Consider the following 13,046-nt stretch of genomic DNA (forward strand, 5'->3'; position numbering starts at 1 on the left):
GATATTGTTAAGTGGGGGGAAAAAGCTGAAATGTAAATTAGTTTCCATCATATACTACATTTTGTGTAAGAAAGAAGGGGGAATAAAACAAGACCAGTTAGACAACGGTTAGTTACGTGTAAGAAGTGGGTGCAGGGTAGGATAGGGTAGCAGAGTTTCAGGAGGGCATGACACTTCCCTGGGCAGGCCTGTTTAATATAGCTTTGACTTTTGGAAACATGTTGATATTTCCTATATTCAAAAAATAAAATGAAATCAACAAGGATAGGGGAAGCTAACTGAAGCAGATGAACTGTAATTCGGATGAATAACAATCACACTGAAGGGGTTTAAAAAAAAAACGAATTTAAGTGACTTATGAATGTAATGTTTGACTATATATTTTTAGTTTTGGATGGAGTTGGGGGAAGAAGCATTAAACAATTACTGAAGTCTTTATTAGGCTTTGCTTTTTGTAATGGCATAGGTGAAAACAATTCTGAAACTATTTTGGGTGTATTATAGGATTGAGCAAATGAGTAAGTGTGTTGATGTTGGTGGAACCAGAGTTCTCACTGTGGAAGAGGGGACATACAAATCTGAAATGGGGGAAGGCCAGAAAGAACCTCTGTAGGGATGGACTGGAATTGGAGCTATTGGACTCATGATTTCTAAAATGTATATGTGTATATGTGTGTATATGTGTACATATATACGTGTGTGTTTATGTATACATGTATGTATGTCTTAGCTCTGTCTGCAGAGAGGGCCTAGAAGTAAAGACACCTCACTAGCAATGAGCATACCAGGGCTCTTCAGAGAAATGGCTGATTCCAGGACAGGGGCAGGGTAAGTACAAAATGAGCTTGGAACATCTAGTGCTCATAAAAAAATAAAAATAAAAAAAAATAGGAAGGAAGAAAATGGAAATTTGTCACGGAATATAGAGCCAGCTTGAAGGGGCTCCCACTGGCCAGATATAGGACAATTTGAGCTCCAATATAACTAAGAATAGTAACGAAGTATAAACCATTGAAAAAATGAGGATCAGTGAGCACATCCACATGAGAGAGAGAGAAGGAGAATGGAAGATGCTTGTTTACAGTAGGTTGCTAAAGGCCAACTTGTAAATGTGGAAAGGGTGCTGGCATTAGAAAATCATTTTTGCAATCCTCATAGTAAAAACTGGCTCAGGCCAGAATCACCAATGAATATTGCATCTAGGAGATGAATTTTGATTTGCTTATTAGTTGCAAAGGAAAAAGAAGTAACTAAATGAAGAAATCCAATAATACCTTGACCAGATGATTAAAACTAATGTCACTGGCATCTGTTTTCAATGTGGGCAAATAAGTTCCCATCAGACCAGCCTCCTTACAGATAATTATAAACTCTGGGCATATATTTTTTAAAAATACCTAAAGACACTGGAGACTGACCCAAAGCAGGAAAATTCTGGAGGGGAGTCAACCTGTGGAACAGGGTGAGTTCCTATTTTTACTGCCTAAAAATACCTAAAGACACTGGAGAGTGACCCAAAGCAGGAAAATTCTGGAGGGGAGTCAACCTGTGGAACAGGGTGAGTTCCTATTTTTACTGCCTAAAAATACCTAAAGACACTGGAGAGTGACCCAAAGCAGGAAAATTCTGGAGGGGAGTCAACCCGTGGAACAGGGTGAGTTCCTATTTGTACTGCTTTCAAGCAGTCAGTGCCCAGTGAGGTAGCTAAAACTGATAGAAAACTCAGTCTCTCAGGCCTAAGGAACCAGAGGACAGAGTTCAGGGTAACTACAGCCACTGGAAGGTACAACCCCACATTTTATGTATAAATTCTACCCAAGTCTGGCAAGGCCCTGAACCATTCTTTTGTGGGCAGACTCAGCTAAAGATGAGAGTACTAAACCAGGATTTGAGCAGCTGCCCAGAAGACAGACTTTGCAGTTTGAGCTAAACCAAGTTACTTAAAGCACAACACAAAAGTAACGCTCTTTGGAGGAATATAATAGAATTCAGAGTGTCCACAAGATAACGTTCACAGTGTCCAGTATATAATCCAAAATTCACTCCACTAGTAAGCAGCAGATGTACATTCTGTGCGTCTAGATGTGACATCCTGAGAGGCAGCATCTGTAGAGTATTCAGCGTGCATATTCAGCCTGTATTCAGAATGCATAGTCTAAGGACACATCAGACAAACCCAAAAAGGAAGGATCAGTCTGTTAAAAAACAAGAAAGGCTGAGGGAAGGGACGTGTATTCTTCAAAGATACCAATGTCGCAAAAGTCAAAGGCAGAGAAAATGGTTCAGATTAAAGGGAACTACAGAGAAACAAGTAAGTGCATATATGATCCCAGGCTGGATCCTTCCTGGGAGGGAAAAATGCTCTGAAAGACCTTCCTGGACAGTTAACAAATTAGAATATGCAAGAGAGATTAGAAAAAAGTATCAATATTAGATTTACTGAAGTTGATAACTGTGCTGTGATTATATGAGAAAATGTCCTTCCTCTTAAGGAAATATACTTTGAAATATCTAGGGATAAAGAGTTATGATGTATGCAACTTACTTTGAAATGGTACAGAAAACAAGTTGTGTGTGTGTGTGTGTGTGTGTGTGTGTGTGTGTGTGTGTGTGTAGTATGGATAGAAAAAGAACATGAACACAAATAATGAAGCAAATGGGGCAAAGTGTTAGACAGTAGGTCGTTCTGAGAAAGGAGTGTGTGAGTGTTTTTTTTTTAACATTGTCAGAACTTTCTGAAGATTTGAAATTATTTCCAAATAAAAGGGTTTTTTTTCAAAATTCATGGAATTGAATTTAGCCTTTTTAGTCCGAGGCTATTTTTTGTTTCGTTTGTTAATCTTGCATTTACTGTTTCTTTTCGGTATTTTTCCATGCACTTTTTTTTTAATGGTCTTACATGTATTGGGAAGCTGATTTAGAAGTAAATGCTTTTATTTGTGTGCTTTTTTACCAAATAGCAAATGAGAAACACCCTCTGGTTGGATGGGATCTGATTCTATCTACGTTACATAGTTGCCCACAGTGGCCTCGATGACATTTTTGCGATTCTTGTCAGTTTCGATTTTAAATGCACTTAAAGGCCCACTAGTGCCCTATGATACTATACAAAGAATTAAAAATAGCATGTGTTCCTTTAGTCTTCTTCCTGTTTTATCTTTGAAGTCACTGTTTTTGCTGGCTTTCATGTATCTAGTAATCTGGTTTTACCAATTATCTGCAGGTTTTTATCTATTGTTAAATCTCAGTAAAAATTCATTTATTAAATTTATGCTAAAGCAGTCTTTTCCTATAGATTTATAAAAACTGCGTTTTAATTGTAAAGCCTCTAATTTTTATTTAAGATGCTATTTATAACTAGAAAAGTCAAAGCAAACTTGTCACACAGTGTAATATGATATTCTTCACATTTTGGGGCGATACTGAAATATTTGTTGTCTCAGACCAACTGGGGCTTTAGCTTCCCTTCCTTGTAGTATTTTAATTAGAAGATAATTTTATTTTTAGTAAAAAGATAACATGTTACTTTACTTGTATGTGTTTTTTCCCACTGTAAACCATTCTTCCTATGTGCTGGGTTCCCCCAGAAGATTAAATCCCTTGGAATTTATTTGACCAATGTCCATCTGTCATTTCATCTGGCATTTTGATGTCCTCATCTTTAACTTTACATTGTTTGGACATTATTGACTTGCTGGTATATTTCCTATTCTAGCAGTAACATTCATACAGAGAAATGTTTTTCTCCCCTCTCTAATAAGGATTTATTAAGCAGCTATTGGGTTTCCATTGCTGTGCGACATTCTGTAAGACATGTGAAAAGGGAATGGAGAGAAGTGGAAAATTCACTTCTGTGCAGTTTACAGTCAGTCTGGGGACATCAGACCTATCTGAGTGAAAACAGTTTTACATATCTCAGGTGGTGATATAGAAGAAACTGAAGTAGTATGTGCACTTAGAGCTCTTGGTTTCTAGGCAAGGGGAGCCTTTTGAGCTGGAATTGATCTTTAATTCTTTCTTAAGGGAAGTAGTCCTAGAATTGACTTTGAACAATGGCTATGTTTTGGACTGAGGAGCTGAGAAGTTATGCACATGCCAAGAATTAAAGACAAGAGATTTGAGGGAGAATGAGAATGTTTTGTTAGAAGGTGTTAAGCTGGTTTAACTGGACTGAATAGTGAGAAATAAGATGACACCAGTTGATAAAGAACTTAAGAACCTATGAATGGAGCAGTTTGGACTGAGTTTGATAAGCAGCAGATTCTTAGCTAGTTAACTGGCAAGTCAGAAGGGTGGTGATTCAGAGATGAGCATTCCGACAAGGATGTGTAAGACGAATCAGATGAGGGAGAAATGAGAGCTAGGGGAGACCAGCTGGGAGCCTGTTGCTAAGTCAGGTTCAAGTTGATGAAAGTTTAGGTTAGGATGATGGCGATTAAGAGGAGAAGGGCAAGCATGATAGACATTTTGGTCTTGGAATAAAGCTAAAGTTTCAGGAGGCCGGGGAGAGGAGCAGGTAGGCAGTGACAATTCAGTTGGTCTGGAGAGAAGTGAGGAGAGACCACAGAGCACTTTCCAGGGAGAGCCAGAGCGCTCAAGGGTGCAAGGCAGCTGAGGCAGTTGGGGCTTACGTATTGCCTGTTCAGGGAAGGCTGGGGCAGATGAAGGGTTCCCTCCTGCCCACTTCTTTCAGGACAGGAGAAACTTCTAAGTGTTTGAAGCCAGTCGTAAGGAAAGACAGTCAGGAGGAAAACAGAATCTACTTTAAGAGCTTTGAAAGAATTCTTCCACCTCCAGGACAGTGTTCTAACAGTTTCTGTTTCACATTGCTTAATGACTGACTCGCTTATTTTTACTTCAGATCCAGAAACAGCAAGGCCCAGCAATTCCAAAATCACCACCACGCTGGGTCTGGTCGTCCATGCTGCAGGTAGGGCGGGACTGCAAAGAGAGCCCTTTCTCTTCTGGTGCACTATGGGGAGTTTAGTGTTTACATCCCAGGGACCACCCCCATGAAAGCTCTTGGGCTGGCCTTCAGGGAGAGGGTTTCGTGATGAAGTTCTCCAACCCAAGTATAAACCCTGGCGTACTCAGTGTCAGGGTTTTGCGAGCTAAGAATGGTTTTTATATTGTTTAATGGTTGAAAATATTTTGTGGCACCTGAAAATTACATGAAATTTAAAGTTTAGTGCCTGTAAATAGTCTTTTTGGGAACACAACCATGCCCACTTGTTTACATCTTACCTGTGGCTCTTCGCACCCTAATGGCAGAGTGCTGCAAGAGAGCAAATGGCTTGCAAAACCTGAAATATTTCCTCGTTGGCCCTTTAAGAAAAAAATTTGCTGACCTCTGCCCTAGAACCTCATCTGGAAAAGAGGTTTGACACTTTTATACTGAATAGCCCTGTTGCTCAGTGTATACCTAAAGTGCCAGTTGAGGCAGAGGTGGGCCGTAGAATGCAGAAGGCTCAGCATTGCTAATTGGGCATGCCTTAGAATGATCACCAAAGACCAGTCCCAGTAGTGGGATTCTGGGAAGGACAAAGGCATGTGAAATGTGGCATGCTATTACTTGGACCTTTCTAACAGAACATGCCTATCTGACAAAACTTTAGCCAGCCAGCCAGCCAGTGTTTACTTTTGACGTATAAATCATCTCTGTAAAGTCGTAGTGTTCTTATGTTGTGTTTTTTCATCTACAAGATGCAGAGTTGCTTTCTTTATAATCTTTGCTATTTCTGCTATTACAGTTTGATTAATCAGTGGATTATACCTTAATAATACTTTATATAGACTTTATATACTTACATACTTTATATACTTTCTGACATCATACTTTTCTAATAACAGCTGATACATTGAATATTTGGGGCCAGGTGCTAAGCAGCTTACAAATGTTATCTCATTTAACCCTCATGAAAACCCAAAGAACACATACTTCACTGAACCCATTTTAGAGATGAGAAGACTAAGGTTGAGAAAGGTTAAAGAACCTTCCCAGAATCAAATGCAGGTCTACCTGACTCTAAAACTCATATAAGACTAGGACACTAGTATAGATGCTGTTGTTGTTGTATTTATAATGTTTTATGTTTCGTTTTTTCCAAATTTAGCCGACGGTGTTGCCTTAGGAGCGGCAGCCTCTACTTCCCAGACTAGCGTCCAATTGATTGTGTTTGTGGCAATAATGCTACATAAGGTAAGGGGAATCCTAGTGAAAGATTTGATATTGAATATATTCACAATTAAAATTTCTCTTTGGTCATTAACATTTTCCTGGAATGGGGAAATATTTTTAGCTATTTTCATAATTGCCCTTGGTTTGAGACAGTTGACTAGATGGAAGGGATTTTTTTATGGTCCTATACACAAATTATTAAATTCTCTACAGATTTCTGTATTTTATAATAATTTTTGTTGGTAAATATTCTTGTTTTTTTATAATCTTTTCTTGACTATTTCTCTCTTCCTACTGTCTAAAACACACACACACACACACACACACACACGCATAGGATATTTTCTTAGCTTAGAACATTAGTTCCTAAAAGGCAGAGCTCAGTCGTGGTACCATGCCTCTTTTTTTCGGTGAGAATTCAGTCCAGTGACATATACTTCATAATATAGAAGCAATCCATACTTTAAGAGTATTTAAGACTAATTTTTTTTTTCCAGGCACCAGCTGCTTTTGGGCTGGTTTCCTTCTTAATGCACGCTGGCCTAGAACGGAATCGAATCAGAAAACATTTACTGGTGTTTGCGCTTGCAGCACCAGTTATGGCCATGGTGACATACTTAGGACTAAGTAAGGTACGTCTTATTCGTTCCTAGTTTATCTAGACAAGTATCCAATTTTTTTGTGATCTACCAGAATCTATGGTCTTTTATGTTGAGTTTCTCAGTTAAGTTACTCTCTCAAGCTAAAAATGAAATTGGGGCTCCTGGGTGGCTCAGTTGGTCAAGCATCCAACTTCGGCTCAGGTCACGATCTCACGGTTAGTGAGTTCAAGCCCCAGATCAGACTCTTCGCTAACCATGCGGAGCCTGCTTGGGATTCTCTCTCTCTCCCCCTCTCTCTGCCCCTCCCCTGCTCCCTCTCTGTCTCAAAAATAAAATGATAAAGAAAAATGAAATTACGAGAAAAACCAGTACAAGGTAAACATCTCAATTCCAAGGCATTCCCTTCATAAAGTTACATCTTCCTGTTCATTTAATTTGAAAATGTCTTCCCCTTCAATTCCGAAAACATTTGCACATATACGTGATCTTTCAAATAACATAACTTAAGCCTAACCAGACCCACTAATTTTATTTGACAGATGTATAATAAGCCACGGTGCATATTTAATGTTTAAGCAGGCACGTGAAGAGTGAGGGACAAGCGAATGGCAGCTTTGAGGAGAATAGGGGATGAGCAGAGATGTCTGTATTCTCATATCACCGCATACTAAATATCCAGTTCTTTATCATTGCGCTGAACATAACGTCAGACTTGAAGTAACGTGTCTGTCGCTTGTCAGTTCTGAGCCTGGGTATCCTTCCCGTGCTGTTCAAGTTGGACGTTTCTCTGTCTTCCAGTTCTGTCCACTGGGGCTGCGGGTCTCATTGACCTGTTGTATTTCAGTGTCAGCTGGCAGGTGACAGGAGGAAAATCTTAGCACCAGACCGACTTAGGGCTCGTTCATGGAACTGCTTTCCCATACTCTCTCTGAAGGTCACTGATTCTTCTGAGTGTCACTCAGTTCATAGCTGATACTGCAAAACTTATATTAAATTCTTTTTTAATGTTTATTTATTGTTGACAGAGAGAGAGCGAGAGCAGGAGTGGGGGAGGGGCAGACAGAGAGGGAGACACAGAATCCGAAGCAGGCTCCACAGCAGCTGTGGAGCTGTCGGCACAGAGCCTGACATGGGCTCGAACTCACCGACTGCAAGATCATGACCTGAGCCAAAGCCGGACGCTCAACTGACTGAGCCACCCAGGCACCCCCCAACAAAACTATATTAAAAGGAACATATGAGAAACGAGGTGGTCAAAACATGGTTAAGTTCATGTTAATCAAGTTTGTTGATCTGGATTGCTAACAAATGAGGTGTCATAAAAACCCTCTCCGATCGTTTGAAGAGCCTTTTCTTCTTTCAGTCAGTATATAGTTCCTTTTAAGTATTACCCTGTATATCACTTCATTGATCATCGATCAAAGTCTTTAGAACTTTAGACAGAAAGGTATAATTCTGGAGGCATGGGGTTACATGTTACATTATGGCGTGCTCCTTTCTTAAATTTTTAATTGTTGTAGTCCATGGGTCCACTTTTTTAATAGAAAAAGTTGAAATTAATTGTGTCAAGATTAGCTTATAAGATGTTTCTAGCCTCTGAGGGCAGGTGCTGGATGTTGATTACCACTGTATCTCAACAGCTGGCCTGGAGCCTGGTGTATAGGGGATGTTTGTTAACTATTAGTAGAATAAATGAGCGAATGTACGAAATTTAATATCTGCATTAATAATGCCGTTGATTCCATTGTAAGAATAATACGTGCCAGACCTGTTCATCCAGACTTGATGTTTGCTTAAAGAAGCAATTGTGTACAGTATCAATAGTCTTAAGCCCTTATTTGGAAGCTTCTCATCAATCACAAGATTGCTCTGATCTCAAGATGTCCTCCCCAGTGTCCCATAGTGCACCAGTTGTGAATGCTGAGTGTTTTTTTAATTGGAACTTCTTCCTGACCCTGAATTTTAATTGTTCTTCTCCTTCTCCTCTCTCTCTCTCTCTCTCTCTCTCTGTCTGTCTCTCTCTGTTTCTCTCAATTCACAGAGCAGTAAAGAAGCCCTTTCAGAGGTCAATGCCACTGGAGTGGCCATGCTTTTCTCTGCCGGGACATTTCTTTATGTTGCCACAGTACATGTCCTCCCGGAGGTGGGCGGAATGGGGCACAGTCACAAACCCGACCCCACTGGCGGGAGGGGCCTCAGCCGCGTGGAGGTGGCAGCCCTGGTTCTGGGTTGCCTCATCCCACTCATTCTGTCAGTAGGACACCAGCATTAAACGTCAGGTTCCAGCCTCAGTCCGTGGCTGTCCAGCATCCGGCGAGAACAGCCAGCGCGTGACAGCTGCTCACTTCCTCAGTGTCTTGTCTCACCTTGCCCATCTCCACCTGTGTTCCTAGAGTCCGGAGGGAGGTGAGATTAAAACCTGGAGTCATGGAAAGCTTTTAGACGATAAACGACACACCGCGACTGGATGTGGACATTCCGTTGTGTTGTTTTTTAAAGGGCCCTTGGCGTTTTGAGTTTTGATGTTTCTCTTAACCCCTATTCTCAGGGAAGATGGAATTTCATTTTAAGGAAAAGTGGAGAACTTCATTCTCACGATGAAATAGTAATTATGAAAGTACAGTGTTTCTGTAATTAAGCTAAATCTCTTTGTTAGTTTAGAGGCTCCGCCGCTTACTTTATCCATTGATCTTTAACATGGTTCTCACCGTGTAAGACTGGTGCTTTAGCATCTCTGCCACATGCCTTGATCAAGGTCATAATGTCCACTGTCTTAGATGCTAAAGAGAATTGTCATCTACCTGGGGCAAGAGTCAGGAAAATGACGGCAAGACACATTAAAAGCTGACTTCTTACTCGAGAGCTGTCCATTGAACAGGGGGTGTCTGGAGAGACTTAACACCTCCTTTCACATCTGCCTCTTTAAAGAGGGCCCGCCCTTCCATCAAATGGAGCCACAGAGATGGACTAGCATCGGAGGAGGTGACTAGTATTTCTTTTTAAGTTCTTTTTTGCAGTGTACCTGCCTACAATGCATTCATACAGAGGAGCCAAGTTCTGGTAGGTTCAGGCCTCCCCCCAGCCATTCCTTCAAGAGCAGTCAGATCCCAAAGTACCTTTTGAAATTGAGGGGTATTAATTTTAAGTGAATTTGGATAGTGACTGACATCTTTGTAGTAATCTTTTTAAAATGGAGATTACCAAAACCTATGTTGTCCCTTTTTTTTTTTTTCTTTTTAAGTATTTATCTTAGCAGACCGCCAGTCCCTCCGGCAGAATACTCGGTGTCCCGTGGGAAGTGCTAGGTCAGCGTCACATAAGCACCTGCAGCAATGAAGACGGTCACGATGTATCACAAGCGGGAAGTGTTTGCCTCTTCATTTAAAGCTTATTGAAATCATGTCTCTTGTCTCTTGTCTCTTCATCTTTTCCGTGCTTTCCTCCTGACTTTCCTCTCCAGCACCCCCTCCCTCTAATGTGCTGCTCACTGCTGACAGCGACGTTAGGATTTGTGTGAATTGAACTCTCGTCAGGACAACCACTTCTTGAACGGTGATGATGAAGATGACATTGTCTCTTTACTTTATTCCCTTCAATGAAATCACTTTTGTGTCAAATGCAACTCTGCTAAGCCCTTAAAATGTCACTTCCTCATACGTGAGATGATGCAGTCACTAATATTCTGGTAATTTAAACAATTGAGATAGTAAAAGCGTTTAACAAACTAGGATGATTTTTCTGTGTTTGCCAAAGTCCCTGTAAAACTTTGTGTTATCGACTCAGTGTATAATACTGTGTTATTAATTTATTTTGATTTTCTGTACCATTTCAAAAACACATTATAGAAAGAGGGAACCAAGACCGTTTTCTTCAGGGCAGTGGGTTTAGGAGTCCGTAAAATGTTTTATATGACGTATATGCCAGCATGCCTGTAATTTCTTTATTTCCGTCCTAGATTTGTCACTAGATCTATTCCCGAGCTATGGAAATAGACCTCGAGAGCCCCCTGCTGGCTGTAGACCAAAGTAGCATAAATAGGAGGCGGTTTCGTATAGTGGCTGCAGCCATTGCATACGCGCTTAAAACCAGCAGAAGGTACAGCGTGGAAAGTCTGAGTGACTTTTCCTGATAGCAGCTCTGACTTATGAAGAGTGTTGGGGCTTCATGTGGTCCTTCAAGATGTCATGGTTGCCTTGATTCTCCCTGGACATTTACTTTGTTAAATAAATAGTACATTTTAGTGTCTGGCCTGGTTTGGATGGCAGCACTCTCTGCCATACTGTTGTGTGAGAAATGATGAGAAATTTGTTCTGCTGGCCAAAGCCTCTTGCAGCAGTGCCCTGCCATCACTAAAAGTGTGGCTAGAATAGCTTGCTGGGTAGGTGGGCCTTGAACTCTGGCAAGGATCGAACCATCAGACTTCCAAATTTGCCTTCCCCTCTGGACCTCACATTAACAAGCAAACCTTTCAAGGCCTATCAGCTCTCAGAAGCTATGGGCCTCCCCAGATTTTAAAGCTGCTGCCTCGGGAACTACTCCTGTGTCTCCTGGTCAGCATGCAGAAATAGCCATACTAATCTTACAGGGCTCAAATGCATCTTCAGGCAGCAGGGGACCAAGCAGCATGGCAGAGGCCTTCTTCACCGGGGGAAGAACTTGCTCATGGTGGGCAGTGTCCCAGAAGAGGCCACAGCAGTGGTGGCTTACTGGCACATTTCAGTTCTGTTTTCCTCTTGTTTAAAACTGCCTCCCGCTTTAGATGTAGATGCCTTAACGCTCTCACACATTTGAAAACGTTGGCAATACTTAAGCTGCTGCCATGATTACAGATGGAATTATTGGCTACCAGAGAGATGCAGTTGATGAAAAGCATGGTCCTTCCTTCCTCATAACCAAAGCTAATCTTAATTGCAATTTGACTCCATTTCCTTGGTAGGGATCAATTTATTCAGATTCCAGATGCACTCTTAAATGGCAAATTAAATTGAAAAACACTACCGATCCATTCCCCTCACTTGTTTCCCAGTGAATTGCATATCAGTCCCCATTTCCCCGAAGCGGCGAAGTTCCAGGTCTGGTGGCTTTCCTGCACCAGAGTGTAGCGAGTTGGAAATGGTACCACCTGCAGAGGCTCTGTGTTCTCTCTTCCCCCCATTACCTTTTTATTTCCTTATTCAAAACAGCCGAGTCAGCCGTGTTCCTGTATAATGAATTATTAGAAAACGGAGAGAGGTGGTCATTTGGAGGGGTCAGTTCTTTGTAAAGAGGAGACCATGTAAGTGTGTTTCTTACCAGCCTACTTCTAAGGGTCACTTCCTGGTGTTTCTCTTGTTGGAGGATTAGAGCTAGGAGGACACCCCCACATCGGAGTATATTATGCCCCTCAGACACATGGTAGCCAGGTACTAAACACGGGAGCTGTCTGCCAACAGCACAAGCCCCCAGAGAATGTTCTTGCCTACATGGCTCCTGGGCCCCTTGGGAGATTGAGAATAATGACCAGATTCTTCTAAAACCACTGCAGTGCAAAGTGATCTACAGGGGAACCGTCGAAGATTTCTGGTCAAAACAGAATGATCCCGAGAGCACTGTTGGGAGATGCCATGAACTTAAAGCCAACGATGTAGCTCACTTTGTAGCTGAGACATCTAGATCGATCGCCCCAGGAGACTTGAGGGAAATTTGTGACTTGTAGGAAAGGAGACAACCATTGGGAATTCTCTAGATATGCTCAGCCTAAACACAAGGAACTTGGCTTTGGTCTTTTTTCTGATAGCATCTTCTAGCAAGGTGGAAGTCTCATGGGATAAAACTGCATTTCCCCTGGTTCAGTAGCCTGAAGAGTGATTTTAAATGTCCCCTTTTCTGGATCCTTTGTAAACATGAAATCATTCCATGGATGGCTGCCTTATAATTTTGTCTCTTTCCACGTTAATTGTGAATGGTTAAAAAAAAAAAAATTTTTTTTTTTTGCTGTTTTCTGATTTGTTTTATGATATTAAATTTTTATTAGTGCATACCTTATGTGAGTGGCTCATTACTTCCTCTCTTGGCAGTTTGCTTCTCTGTTTGATGGCTAGACTTGACCCACATCTGAACATCAGAAAAGGTAATGAAAATCTTTGAAGGCCAGAGAAAGGTGTGCCCACTATATGATATCCTTAAGGAAAGGGGGAGGGGAGATGAAGGACTCAATACACCAGGTGCCCCCAGACATACTAATTCATTGACTTTTATTTTTGCTTTGCCGTGGTTGCTAGTAAATA

At 41.2% G+C, this 13,046-nt stretch overlaps 1 protein-coding gene across 1 annotated transcript in view; it reads left to right on the forward strand.

Annotated features, from left to right (window-relative positions):
- Positions 1 to 12,797, forward strand: part of SLC39A9 (solute carrier family 39 member 9) — a 52,158-nt gene extending 39,361 nt beyond the window's left edge. The window contains exons 4-7 of the mRNA XM_015068443.3: positions 4,862 to 4,930; positions 6,114 to 6,199; positions 6,676 to 6,810; positions 8,822 to 12,797. Coding sequence (XP_014923929.1) covers positions 4,862 to 4,930; positions 6,114 to 6,199; positions 6,676 to 6,810; positions 8,822 to 9,052 — 521 coding nt within the window. The 3' untranslated portion in view covers positions 9,053 to 12,797. The remainder of the gene's footprint in view (positions 1 to 4,861; positions 4,931 to 6,113; positions 6,200 to 6,675; positions 6,811 to 8,821) is intronic.
- The last annotated feature ends 249 nt before the right edge of the window (positions 12,798 to 13,046 follow it).

Source organism: Acinonyx jubatus, chromosome B3 (assembly GCF_027475565.1).
Source record: "Acinonyx jubatus isolate Ajub_Pintada_27869175 chromosome B3, VMU_Ajub_asm_v1.0, whole genome shotgun sequence".
Classification (NCBI taxonomy): domain Eukaryota; kingdom Metazoa; phylum Chordata; class Mammalia; order Carnivora; family Felidae; genus Acinonyx; species Acinonyx jubatus.